This window comes from Phyllostomus hastatus, unplaced genomic scaffold (assembly GCF_019186645.2).
Source record: "Phyllostomus hastatus isolate PE091 unplaced genomic scaffold, TTU_PhHast_1.1 phas_scaffold_93, whole genome shotgun sequence".
Lineage (NCBI taxonomy): Eukaryota > Metazoa > Chordata > Mammalia > Chiroptera > Phyllostomidae > Phyllostomus > Phyllostomus hastatus.
Window position 1 is genome coordinate 31,402,931 of NW_025334042.1, and position 14,758 is coordinate 31,417,688.

The window sequence follows — 14,758 nt, forward strand, 5'->3', positions numbered from 1 at the left end:
GTGTCATTTACCTTATTCTTGGTGTGAAGAAATTTACCCCACTCCTCTGCTTCAACCCCTGGAAAAAGAAAAGCTCCATTTATTAGAAACTATGAGAATTACTTTTTATCTTTAGTTAGGAATTAAAAACGCAACACAATATTATTGGTTCCTATTTTGCCACTAACTACAAGTTAATGAATATTTTAAGATCTGCTAAATCATATTGGGTTGGCCAAAAAGTCCGTTGCGTTGTTCCATAAGAGTCTCTAGTATCGCTTATTTGTCTTTAACTAAATTCAAAACAATTTTGTTAGATTGTGACAGCTGTCATATCAGCGTGCATTTAAAAAAAGCTTATCAAAATTGGCGAGTTTTTGTGCAGCCAGTTTAATAATGAAGATGGGAGAAAATACACAAGATTTTTGGTGTATTATGCTTTATTATTTCAAGAAAGGTCAAAACACAACTGAAACACACAAAAAAAGATTTATGCAGTGCATGGAGAAGGTGCTGTGACCCATCTGGACGTGTCGAAAGTGATTTGTGATGTGTCTTGGTGCTACTGACATTCTGGCTAAATAATTCTTTGCTGTGGGGCTGTGTTATCCATTGGAGATGTTTAGCAGCACCCCTGGCCTCTACCCACTAGCAGTCAATAGCAGGAGACAGCTGACATACTCAAAATACCCAAATCAATACAATTATTGGTGAAAATGGAAAATCTGTCTTATTTTACAGAAAAAAAAATACAAACTTTTTGGCCAACCCAATACTCTCCCATTTAAAAATGGTCTCATATATTTCAAAAACATGACTCGTTTTGGGTAGAGTTGTTCACAGGTCATCCCACCATTTGAAATCTAGATTTTATGAATAAAATTGTTCACTTCTCTTCATACTTTATTATGTTAAGTGAAAAGTTTAAATATCTTACACATAAAAGTAGTTTATCTGATGAAAGTAAAACTAATGGCTTAAAAGAAGAAAAATTAAGACTTACTGAGTAATGCAAAAAGCATATATAATAGATTCACACATATAACTTAGGGTGAAAATTTGTAATATGTGAATGAAACAGCTAACTTTTCAATCCGTTTTTTTTTTATTTGGTTTCCTGTTAGTTATCTATAGAGTTACAATTTGTTGTTCCTTTAAAGAGCTCTCAGTAGTGTGATGCTATTCTGTAATTTACATACACTTTCAAAGTGAATTTTCCCCAGAGCCAAGACCATTTTCTAGGCCTGAAAGTAAGAAAGTTATGACAGGGGGTGCGGGGAGATGGGTACCCTAGCATGTGCACTGTATGGAGTCGCTGTGCTCCATTAGTTTCCAACGATAAGTCTGTTTCTGAAAAGAGGAAAATATATTCACTGAAGGCACTGTTCAAGTGGTCTAAAACTTAAAGAGAACAAGTTTTGCTTTATATATTCTAGAAGCTAGAAATGTAAACTACCTCCCAAGTACAGCTATTCTGCTTTTGCTAAACTTGGAGTTTTAAATGTCTTAATGGCTGAGTTTATGAATAATGCATATCAGCCACCTGAAATCAAAATAACAATGACTGTAAGACATTCAAATAAATATTTATTGAGAAATGTGGATCAACTCTTTGGTGGAATCAAGGTAAATAAAACTGGATCCTTTTTACAAGTAAAATGCTCACCTACTTGAAGCTTAGTACCTTCTTCCAAGAAGACTCATTGGAGGACTGGAGTAATCTAGGTGAACAGAACTCACAGAGGCAGGTACTACATACCAAAGGGGTGTTTTGAATTTGCCTTAAAAAAGGCCTGGCTTCACAAGCATGTTTTTTAAAATAAAAATAAATTACATTCACCACCAAAAAAGCCTTCATTCTGATGAAATGCCAAAAGGTGACAAGAACCACTAAAACCTGCAACACCACTGTGGACAGGCAAATAAAAAGGGAGGAAAACCACGCGCACGGCCTGGAAGAGCACGTAAGCACGCATGCAGGCGCGAGAGGAAAAGAGGGCCAAAGACAAATGGAGAAAGGAAACCTTTAGAAAGGTGTCTTGAGTTTTTCCATGTGGCAGGGTCTGTAGTTAAAGAGAAACAGCACAGAATGTTAAGTTTAGTGCTTATCCCTAATATTTTAATCCTTTTTAAAAAAAGTGCAGAAACCTGAATACATTTCAAATGCACATAGCATTCAATTATTCAAAATTTACAACTATATAATTTCCATTACAATTAATTCTAATTAGAGGGATGTATACAATATTTTAAGTTATACAAATGAAGCATGTCGTGTGCCATAATCTATTTTTATTTTCCATTACAACTAATTATGTACTTCTGGTTTCTAATTCTAACACAAATGGATTGAAATTAATTTACTATTCAAAAATTTGCCTTAGATATCTGATAACTGACTATGAAAAAGACAAATTGCCTCGTCAAAAGGAATCTACAAAACATACTGAACACCTCTTTGAAAACCTTAAGGGTAAGTAAATATATACATGTATATATTGATTCACTAAGATTGAGCTTCATACGGGATTGTTCTTTGAAATATATATTGAATTTAGTAGAACACCAGAGAAACAATTCTGGTCTTTAATCAGCATGCTACTTTTGGATTTTGTCTAAATGGAAATCTGAGGAAAGCATGATTTATTTCTTACAAATATATAAAAGATACTCCTGGAACTTGAAGTTCAAACTAAACTATCCCACTCTAAAATTTTAACATTGTTTTTATTAAGATTTTTATCAGAAAATTCTATTACACTGGCAGACGTAGGGGACAAGCTTAAAAATAAAATCTATATACTGATGCTTTAATTATCCTATGTAGAGCTGGCAGAATGAAGGAATCTCACGTTAAGTAAATTTTCCTGGTAATTAAATTATACATACAGTATTAAACATTAAAATATTTTCTTTAAGCCAGTTTTAATGCTCTCTATCTAAAATAGATTATATTTTTTGCCCTGGCTGGTGTGGCTCAGTGGACTGAGTGCCAGCCTGTGAATCAAAGGGTCATAGGATCGACTCCCAGTCAGGACACACACCTGGGTTGCAGGCCAGGTCCCCAGTTGGGGGTATGCAGGAGGCAACTAATTGATGTTTCTCTTCCTCCCTTCCTCTCTCTCTAAAAATAAATAAATAAAATCTAAAACTAAAAAAATAAAAAATAAAATGGATTATATTCCTCTATGTCATCTTAGAAGAGACTCCTCTTAAATTAACCTATTATGGGTAACTTCAGCCTTTGTTATACAACAAAGCCCTCTGAGGCCATAAATCCCTGTACAAAATCATTAGAGACTGACTTTTTCCCTTTTTGGAAGTTGTTCTGATTACATTATCCTCCCTTTCTCCTCTCTGCCAGGCTGTCAGGTGGTTCACACCCTTCTGGCTGACTAACTGTTGTTCTGCATCATTCTAATTTCTTCTGGGTTAGAATGGTTTGTGACTGGGTAGACCTGTTAATCCCAGGGACAAAGAGGCTCTGAGGAAAAACTAAGGAACTGTCCTAGCTATTAATAAGACACATAAAAAATCTAGTACTCAAAATTTGTGAAATCTATTTTGTGTTCTGGGTAGCTGAATTGTCATTTTAAGTGAGGTTTTATTATTTTATAGAAAAAAATAAGCACTAAGCTTGAAGGAAAAATATATACAAGTGCAGGTAAAGATATGCAGATTTATTAACCAACCACCAAGAAAGACATCAATAAAACATAGTGGACATACAAGCAAAGAGTGAGAAACTAAGACTTCTACAGCTAAAATGTACACCCTTCTCTAGAAACACTGCCCTCACCCTCAGTCTCTAAGTGAACAGGTTACCATCATCTGCCCTTTTCAAGGTGACTGAAGAAAATGAAAAGTTAAAAGAAAGACATCTAATAAATGTCATACAGTTTATTCAAGTTTTAGTTTAAGATATTTGGAAATTTAATTGAATATTAGTGGGAATAAAATTCTTAAAGTAAGATTCCATACATTTGAATCTGGACCATAAATTAGTGCAAAATGATTAAACTCAAGGCCCAGAATTTCAGTAACAAAAATATATTAGAAATGCAAGGTAACAAATAATATACCAAGAAAGCATCTAAAAGTACCCCTCCCCCATTTCCTTGGGCAGTCTATCCCCCCAAATTACTTGGTAACATCTACAACTTCACTAATTTAGTTCAGTGATTAACTTTATATGGTCACTTTTCCCCTGCAGGGGGTGGGCATTGTGTAGGGAGAGGATCAAGTTACCACCATCAGTGTTCCTATAAGTGAAAAAAAAAAATCACATACAGAAATTAAAGTACAGGAACTTCAATTCATCAATACTATTATCATCTCAGATCAGATTTAGAAAACAGAACGAAACTGCATGAACACAGCTCTCCACAGACAAAAACCAAACACGGCCCTATGCTGCAATGTTATGTAATAAATAGAGCTACTTTACAGACTTTCCAAATTTGGCAGAAAGTCTGAGCCAAACACTGAACTGAAAAAGAGCAAATTAAATATTATATTTCAAACCTCACTGATAGAAATTATTCATATAGGGTACATACTTAATGAGCAATTTAAAATCTGCTGATCAACACAAACAGCATTTCTTAAAATATTTTCAGTTTAACCAAAGGAGTATGACAAAGGACAGTGCATATTTCCTTATCTTAATAATCCACACTTTACTATTTGGGGGAGGGAGATCTGAAAATCAAAATAGTGTATGTATATAGGTAAGCCTTAGCAAGAGAAGGATAGTAAAAAAGATAATAAAAAATCAAAACTTTATTGAAGGGCAAAAGATTCAAAACCTAGGCACATTGGTAAGATCAGAAAAGAGAAGTTGAAATAACATCAGTTTGCTGAAAAGCAAAGTCATTTTAATCTTATTTAAAATAAAATCTTTAAACTAGAATAAATTATTTAAATTCTAAATGAAAGCAAAAATACTATTTCAAACAATAGGATAAAACATTTGAAACACTCAAGACAAAAACTTTTTCTTTAAAATAACTGTTTCCTGTTTGCTGAGTATCTCACTAAATCCTCCATTAAACAGTATAACGATTTACTAAGCTGAACACCAAAAAGGCATTATATTATTCCAAGCAAGTTTACTCACTCTCCTCAAAACAACAAAAAGTACTTTACATGAAAGAAGAAGCATACCATTTCTCTTCACAGACTTCTGATTCTGCTACAGCCACTAATTTCTGTCTAATCAATTCTTGTCTTTAAGATTCGACCACAAATAATAATTCTTATTTCAATTTAAAAGTTACCATTTTCTTCTCCTGTTGTTTTTCGTTTATCTTCAGGTGAAACATGGACGAGCTGCAGAATGAGGGGTCTCCGGGTGACGATGCCAGTGCCTCTGGGAAGCAGGTCCCGCCCCACAAGGCTTTCTAGCACTGAGCTCTTTCCACTGCTCTGAAAAGAGAATACACAAGAGCAAAATGAGTTTCTTAACAGATTTTTTATAAAACAACTCAAGACTGTGTGAACACAGCAGCATACCTGAAATTATATTAAAGAAAAAATGATTGCAGGGACTTTTAAATGAAAATTGTTACATTTTCTATTATATGATTGTTATTTCTTTAAAATAAAAAACTCCAAAAAAAAAAGAAGAATAAGTACCACTCCTCCATAATTTTCCTATCTTTTTGACAGTCTTTCAGCCAGATTTTCAAAACATCTGTAACATTAGTATATGTAAAATAATGCTTATAATATGTAGTCACTTTACTTTCAGTGGGGTAGTACTGTATGTATTTTTCTCTAACCTGCTTTTACTTTAATGTAACAATCAGAGATATCATTGTATATCAGTATATTAACTATTGTGTTTAACAGTTAAATAGTATTCTACCATGTATAAAACCAAACCCCAACTGGCAGACATTTAAATGTTTTTTTGCTACTATTACCAATGTTGCAAAGTACATGCTTTGCACATACTAACTTGCTTCTCCTATAACCTTATTAGATTTATTCAGTAATGAAACCTCTGTGACCAGATACCATACAGACTTTGGGCATTCACAGACACCGGCAGGCTGCACACAGGATGGAAGGCCCCAAGCCATTCTTCCCATTAAATTTGTTATGTCCTTGTCAGCACTGGGCGTATTACTTTTTTTTCAGGAACCAGTATTCATCATCAAAGTCATATTTGATGTCAACAAGACGCCATAACTACAAAAAAAAACTGTACACATTGTAACCTCAATGCAATCAAAAAGGAACCCCAGTAATTCAAATTACCCCCCCAAAACTGAATTTTTAAAACATCTTTATACATCCAGCCAACAAATTTAAATGGTTAACAAGAAAAAAATACAAATTCAGAGGTCTGGTTCACTATTTAAATAAGGCAGCTGCTTAAGTATTTCTATCGATTTGAACACCAATCTCTCAGCCACTAAGTTTCACCCCATTCATCATCCAGCAGGCTCTCTCAGCCACTGCTGGCAACTCAAACCTAACCACACTGCACCCCTCGGACTCCCCATTCTCCATCTTGATGTCCGCACACAGCACATGGCCACATTTGTTGAATTTGTGCTTTAGCATCTTCTATGTAAAAGCAAATGGGAGATTTCGCATAAATATCTGGCAGGCTTTCCTGGCCACCCCAGACACATGGCCTCCAGCTCCACCAAAGGAACCTATAAAGCTTCCTCCAAAGTAATCATGTTCGATCTTGATGGCATGGTCAAAGCTGGCACTGCCACTGCCACCCATGGCCAGGTTCATGTGCTCAGTGCCAGAAGTCACGATTGAGCCATGAGGTGGGAACCATGCACTCCAGGCCCATGCGCTCCAGACCAATGGTCATGCAACTCATCATGGAACCCCTGCCCTCCAGGCCAGCCCCCAAGCCTATGGGTACCACGCACTCAATGGCAGGGCCCACATGCTCCACACCAAAGCCCCTGTGCCCAATGGTCTGGCCCACAATGGGTGCAGCCATGTACTTGTGCCCAAAGCCCATGCTGGCACCCAAGCGCTCCACACCAGACCCAATGCACTCTCTGTGTCTGGCCCATGCACTTAATACAGGAGGCCATGCGGTTGAGGCTCAGTGGGCCCTTGAGCTAGATGCCAGGGCCCAATCAGTCAATGACCAGGCACACACGCTCAATCTGAGCCCACACTATCCATGCCATGGCCAGCCTGCACCACGCAGGCTGTGCTCCACGCAGTCAACCCCAGTGCAGTCAATCCTGGGGCCCATCCACTTGGTCCCAGGGGCACTGCCTCCAACTTCCACCACTTATTATGTCCATGTTCATCCCAGATCTAAATCTACCCATGTTTTCCATACCACAACCAAAGGGCCCTTCCAAACCTCCCATTTTATTTATTCTAAATCCTATGCCTTCCATTCCCACTGTTTGTGTTTCTCATGCCAATGCCTTTATTCAGATTATTGGCATCGATAGGCTGCCCTCCTGGTCCTAACCCCATGCCAATATCACCAAGTCCATGCAGAAGTTGCGAAAGCTTAGGAGAGAAAAAAATCTCCCTTTCCTAAGGCCCTCTCATCCATTTCCACACGCACAGGTCTATGAAACAGCAGTTGTCCGTTAAACACTGATATAGCGGCACAGCTTCAATGGGCTGTTCAAAGTCACAGTGCCTATTCCATGACTTTTCCCATCTTTATCCTCAAGAATGTCTGCCTGAACCACCACACCAGCCATACTAAAAACTTCCTTCTGTTTCTTCCAGCCAACTTGATAATCCAGATTTGCTGCAAATACTGTGCTTCCAAGTCTTCCAGCCTTTTGCATTGCTCTCCTGGCGTGTTCACTGTCAGAATCTTCTTTGACTTCCAGTAGTTTCCCACTCAGACTGTGCTGGTTTAGAACTTCAGCAGCTTCTTCCACTCTGTCTTCCATCGTGAATTCAAGAATTTCACATTGCCCTGACTTTCCTTCAGCATCCATTTATTAGTAATATATATTTTTAAAGATTTTATTATTTATTTTTAGAGAGGGGGAAGGGAGGGAGAGAAACACCAATGTGCAAAACATCAGCTGGTTGTCTTTTGCACACCTCCAACCAGGGACCTGGCTGGCAACCCAAACGTGTGCCCTGACCAGGAATTGAACAGGCAGGCAACCTTTCGGTTTGCAGGAGAATGCCCAACCTACTGAGCCACACCAATCAGGGCCTTCAGCATCCATTTAAAAGAACTCCACATATGTTACCTCATCAACTTTTCTTTAACAGGTATTTAAGTGCCTGCCACTTCACATCAAAAGGTATGTTTGTAGTGAAGGCTCTATATCTTTTGGTTGGATTGGCATATGGCTCAAAGAGCCTGCCTCCTCTTTTTACATTTTTCTCCTTCGTTTTCCCATTCTGCATAGGTCAGTCGTTCTCCTTCACCTTTCGAGCCGGAGCCCTGCTGCAGCTTGGCACCCTATCCTCCCCATTTTGGGCTTTGACCCTCCCACCTCAGCAGCCACTTAGACCCCTGCTGCCACTTTTTCTGCTTTTGGGCTTTGAGTCAGACATTGCCACTGTTCTGAATCTCTGCTACTTTGACAGATGAACACTGACAGCTTATTTAAATTTGTGTTCCTTTAATATTCAAGTCAAGCTTCCTTTTAAGAGCTTTCTATATTTCTCCTTCAGTGATTTGCTTATTCAAATACTGACACTGTATTAGTTTTATAAAGTTCTTTATTCATATATAAGTATTTTATGTTTTGTTGTTTAATAGTTTCCCCAGCTTCTTATTTTGAAAATTCCAAAGCCCCAGAAGAGTTGCAAGGATATCAACAGTGCCCTGGCTGGAGTGGTTCAGTGGACTGAGTGCCAGCCTGTGAACCAAAGGGTCACGGGTTCGAGTCCCAGTCAGGGCACATTCTTGGGTTGCTGGTCAGGTCCCCAGTAGGGGGCACACAAGAGGCAACCACACATTGATGTTTCTCTCCCTCTTTTTCTCCCTCCCCCTCTAAAATAAATAAAATCTTGTTTTAAAAAAGGAATATCAACAGTGAATACCCATATATCTTAACAAAGATGCACTAACATTTTGACGCAATTGAAATACTTTGTCTCTTCTTACACACACATACACTTTTCTTTTGCTATCCCATTTCACAGTTACATTTTATCATGACACTTCATCCCTAAATGTTGAGGAATATCTCTAAGAACAAGGGCGTTCACCCATGCCAGCTGGCTCAGTTAATTAGAGCGTCATCCTGTACACCAAAAGGTTGCAGGTTCAATACCCAGTCAGGGCACATACCTGGGTTGCGTGTTTGATCCCCAGTCGGGGTGCACGTAAGAGACAACCAATTGCTGTTTCTCTCTCATATCAATGTTTCTCACCCTTCCTCTCTCTCTCTCTCTCAAATCAATATATATATCCTCTGGTGAGGATTTAATAAAAAAAAAAAAAAGAACAAGGGTGTTCTTCTATACAATCACAATTCAATGATCACACTCAGAAAATTCCATATAGATAATAATACAGCAGGTTCTCAAGGAGGGCTTATTTCCAAGTGCACTATTTACAGAGCTGTTGGTGAGGCTTAGGAGAATCACAAGGAGTAGTACGGTAACCCAGGCCAGTACAACAAAGAGGCTCTAGTTATCCACAGGCACCCGAGAAAGACCCAATAGACATATGAAAAGCTACTCAAAGAAACGCAAATCGACACGGCAAGATGCTACCTCATACCTGTTAGAATGACTGTTATCAAAAATACAAGAAATAATGTGCTGCTGAGGATGTGGAGAAAAGGTAACCCTTGTGCACTATTGATGGGGTGTAAATTGGTGCAGCCACCTGGAAAGCAGTGTGGCATCTCCTCAAACAATTAAAAAGAGAACTACCAGGTAATCCAGCAATTCCACTTCTGGGTACTTATTTGAAAAACACAAAACACTAACTCAATAAAGATATATGCACCCCTATGTTCACTGCAGCATTATCCACAATAGCCAAGATATGAAGACAACATATAAGTGGTCACTAGCAGATGAATGGACAAAGAAAATGTGATATCTGTAAATGGAGTATTATCCAGCCATAAAAAGGAAATTTGCAACTACAAGGATGGGCCTTAAGGGCATTATGCTAAGTGAAATGTCAGACAGAGAGACATATAACACATAATCTTTCTTATATGTGGAATCTTATTTAAAAAAAAACAAAAACAAACAAACAAAAAAAGACTTACAGATACAGAGAACAGACTGGTGGTTGCCAGAGGCAGAGGGGTAGATACAACGGATGAAGACAGTAAAAAGGTAAAAACTTCCAGTTACAAAAAATAAGTTCCTGGAGATGTAATGCACAGCACATGCACAGCAAGATAACTATAGATAGCAATACTGTATTGTATATTTGAAAGTTGTAAGAGAATAAATCTAAAAGTTCTCATCTAAAGATTTTAAAAAATTACAACTATATGTAATAGCTGGTCAACAGATTTACTGTGGTGATAATTTCAAGACACACATCATTATGCGGTACACCCACCTGACACTAATGTAATGTTATGTGTCAATTATATCTCAATTTTTAAAAAAGAAAACAATCATATGTATCAGCACATACAGACCAAACAAAACACGTCTATGGGCTCCCAATGTTTCACCGCAGTATTACCAACGGTGCTGGCTCCCTCAACAATTGGGTACATCAGTGCTTGTTCTCCCTGGTGATTTAAACACCCAGTGAAGATTCGCACTCTTTCCAGGAAGGTGAGTGGCTACAGGAGCCGCAGTGTGGCAGGAGTTGCAATGTGGCAGGAGTCACAACTGGCTTGCTCTGAAAATAGAGTGACCTTTTGCTTTTTTCCATCTCCACATACTCCCAAAATTGATTCAATATCCTGTGTATTTAAGGACTAAAGATCTGTGTGCCTTGCCACAGTGTCATCTTTTAGTTTCTTCCAAATTGTAATGTACTGACATTTATAGTGCTCTCAAACTAATTTATATTCTGAGATGAGGCCTTTCAATGAAAAATCTTTGTCATATTTTTAGCTCTTTCTCTCTGGTCAGTTGGGAGTGGGGAGCTGTAAATATCCATTCATGCCACATTAACCAAGGCTTATTCAGATTTCAGTGTCTGAGTTCTTACTGTTCATTGTATATGACAGGCTTCTCAATTCTTTATTTTGCCTTTACTATAACAGATAAAGATGTACTTAGTTTTTTAATTTCTTATTTGGTAATAATTTTAGATTTACAGAAAAGTTTCCTTAATATTTATCTCACTTATTTTAAATGCTTCTCATATCCTTAGAAATGTTAATTTTATAGTATTTAAAATAAATAAACTAAAATGTTATTACCATATGGGTGAAATCCTCTACCGGTTGGCAAAGTTTAAATCTGAAGTCTAAGCCAGTTATAACTGATGGTGTTAAACTGTGGTTCTTGTATTGAATAACACTGCACACATAACTCAGTAGTAGTAACACTTCAACCACCTAGGATCCAAATTGGCTAAAGTGCTAAAGACCGAACAGTGCCTAAAGAAGAAAGTTTTTATTGGTTAACAAAATCCTGGCCCAGTGCTGTGTGAAACATGTAAGAAATGAGTGAAATCCAGATATCTGATAAGGCCATGAACTTGTAATATCTATAAAAATCCCCACTTTTCCCCAAATAGTAGGAAAGCATAGTATAAGCATTGGGTTGGCCAAAAACTCCATGTGGTTTTATTCATAAAATAAGACACATTTTCTATTTTCACCAATAACTTTATTGATTTGGATATTTTAGTATGTCAGCTATCTCCTGCTATTGGCTTCTAGTGGGTAGAGGCCAGGGGTGCTGCTAAACATCTTCCAATGCATAAGTCAGCCCCACAGCAAAGATTTGGCCAAAATGTCAATAGTAACAAGAAACTTCACAAACCACTTTTGACATGTCCGATGGGTCACAGCACCTTCTCCATGCACTGCATAAATCTTTGTGTTGTGGCTGTTTTGACCTTTTTTGAGATAATAAAGCATAATACACCAAAAATATTGTGTATTTTCTTACATCTTCATTATTAAAATGGCTGCACAAAAACTCACCAATTTTTATAACCTTTTTTAAATGCATGCTGATATGACAGCTGTCACAATACAATCTAACAAAAATGTTTTGAATGAAGTTAAAGACAACTCAGGATTAGTAGAGCCATTATACGGAAAAAACTAAACTAACGTTGTAGACGACCCAATATTTAGCCCTAAAAAGGAATGGAGTACTAATATATGCAACAACACGGAAGAATCTACAAAACATCATGATGAGCAGGAGTCGCCAGACACTTCTGCTGTGCACCTGAAACTAATACAAAATAACATTAAATGTAAACTATCATTGAAAAAAATGTTTTTAAATATAAAGAAGGAAGCCAGACACAAAACCACGTATCCTATGATTCCATTTATATAAAATGTCCAGAACAGGCAAATCTTTAAACATTTAAAATAGGTTATAGTGGTCGCCAGGGGCTGAGGGTGGGACTTACTGGGGAGTGACCACTAATGGATACACAGCTTCTTTCTGGCATAATGAAAATGTTCTGGAATTAGTGGTGGTGGTTGCACAACCTCGTGAATAAACTAAAACCACTGAATTGCAAACTTTATAGTGGTGAATTTTATATTAATTATATTTCAATTTTTAAACACTAAATTAAAAAAATTGGTTTGCAAATTGGTTATTTAAAACCCAAGATTCTGACCTGGCTGGTGTAGCTCAGTGGATTGAGCGAGGGCTGCAAACCAAACCGTCGCCAGTTCCATCCCCAGTCAGGGCACACACCTGTGCCTGGATTGCACACCTGGCCTCCAGTAGGGGCGCACGAAAAACAACCACACATTGATATTTCTCTCCCTTTCTTTCTCTTCCCTACCTCTCTAAATATAAATTTAAAAAAAACTTTAAAAAATTCCAAGATTCTGTTTCTTTTTGCATTTGTTTGAATTATATCCTGAAGGTAGAGTACTGAAATCACTGAAATAAACAGTGAAGTGAAAAGTGCATTTCTAGCACCATTGAGCCAGAGTCAGGTTCATGTTATCTGCACTGGGATTCCTATCCTGGGTGGTGGCTTGGATTATATGCTAGAGGGTTCCCCCTTTCAATGCTCAGTTTAAGAAACAGTGATTAAATTTCTTGAATTGACTCACAGAAGTTATTTAAGTCTTATCTCCTCCTCCACCTGCAAAGTACACCACAGTCAAAAGTATCAACCTTCTCTCTCCACATTTTCTGTTCTTTCCACACAAAAGGTCTCAGCTACAGAAAATAGGAAAGCAATTTATTTAGCTAATTCATGAAATCTGTGAATGATCTACAGGTGTAAGTATATTTTCTCTTCTCAACTCCAAATCTCTATGTCCCAAATAAGTATCAGTAAATTTAAAAAATCAAAGTTTAAAAGCATTTAGGGAATAGCAAAGGTTTCCTAGGAACTGATACTTTGGAGTGAGAATGCCACCAAGATGAACATGCTATTGGATGGTGGTGTGCCCTCCTTAGACTCAGCTTCCCTTCCTTGTTTGTTCCAGTTTTGTGCATTTTAAAATCAAACACTCACTAATATTCAAATTAGGATCTATGAACTAACTATATCAGAATCACCTGTGGTGCCTGGCAGCCACTCCCCCACCCCGGACTTAGTAAATCAAAATCTCTGGGGATGGAATCCAGAAACCAGTTAAGTTTGAGTAATAGTGTTCTAAACAATTCAATAAAATAGGACCTGCAGTTATTTAAGGTACAGGTAGTGCCTAATATAGAGACCATACCTGTATTATGAAGACATGATACTGCCATTGAGTTCACCAGTCAGAACTAAGCACAGAACACTTTTACGTCCGGAACTCACTCACGGTACACTATTCCATTAAATATGAATGTGAAGTGTGTGTTATATGTACGTTACACAACATTAAATGACACAGGTGACAAAGTCAAGGTGTACTTACATTCAAATCGAGTAGTTTTCTAACATATTGAGAAAATTATGGACAAAAGACATTTTTCTGTTCTTATTTATTTCTTCTGTATCTAAATAGTACCAGACTGAATGTAGCTAATAAAGACCTAAATGCAGATAATCCTCATTAGATCAGGTCTAGAAACTGAGTAATTTTCCTTCTGAGTAATCTCAAACATCAACATGCAAATGTGGCATATAGATGTCACTGCTAGGATGATTTGTGCTAGCACATGTTAATAACCGTCACATGGTGAGAGCTTTATCTTTCTACCCCGCCCTTCCCAATTTTGCCAACAGGTTTACTCGCTGAAATAAACTATGCTGTGTAAGAAAAAGGCTTCTTGATTTTAAACTATTCATGCTAACACTGTAACGCACACACAGTATAGACTCTTTTTCTGCTCCAAGCGTAAAAAGCATTAAGAATCTCTTAAAGTTACATGGAAAGTTTTGGGTCTACCACTAGGAAACATTTCCAAATTAACTACCAAAGATTTCTAATTCTATGTACAAAAACAGGTTTTGATGCTAAATGTTTTAAAACAATGTTTTAAAACATCATATAGTTACAGTGAACAATATTCATTCAAAATACTTATAGAGCACCTCCTACATGCCCTAGACGGTTCCAGGGGCTCAGGATAGGAATACAGCAGTGAAGAAAATATGCTCCAAAAAAATACCAGTTATACAATAATTTATTATGTTGATGATTCAGAGTCACCAGTCATTACAGATATTAAGAATTACAAATAGCACAACATGTGTAGACAGGACTAAGCAGAATCTACACAGATC

General features: G+C 37.4%; 1 protein-coding gene and 1 pseudogene across 8 annotated transcripts in view; both read right to left on the reverse strand.

Annotated features, from left to right (window-relative positions):
* The window catches only part of DNM1L (dynamin 1 like), a 42,202-nt gene that overhangs the window by 26,171 nt on the left and 1,273 nt on the right, over positions 1-14,758 (reverse strand). For 4 of the 8 annotated variants that reach the window (XM_045830024.1, XM_045830023.1, XM_045830020.1 and 1 more), the window contains exons 2-4: positions 5,259-5,406; positions 2,004-2,042; positions 12-58 (exon numbers count right to left, since the gene is read on the reverse strand). In XM_045830024.1, the coding sequence (XP_045685980.1) occupies positions 12-58; positions 2,004-2,042; positions 5,259-5,406 (234 nt within the window). The remainder of the gene's footprint in view (positions 1-11; positions 59-2,003; positions 2,043-5,258; positions 5,407-14,758) is intronic. The other 4 variants (XM_045830022.1, XM_045830021.1, XM_045830018.1 and 1 more) reach the window with 1 other exon arrangement.
* Positions 6,361-7,892, reverse strand: LOC123812519 (annotated as a pseudogene).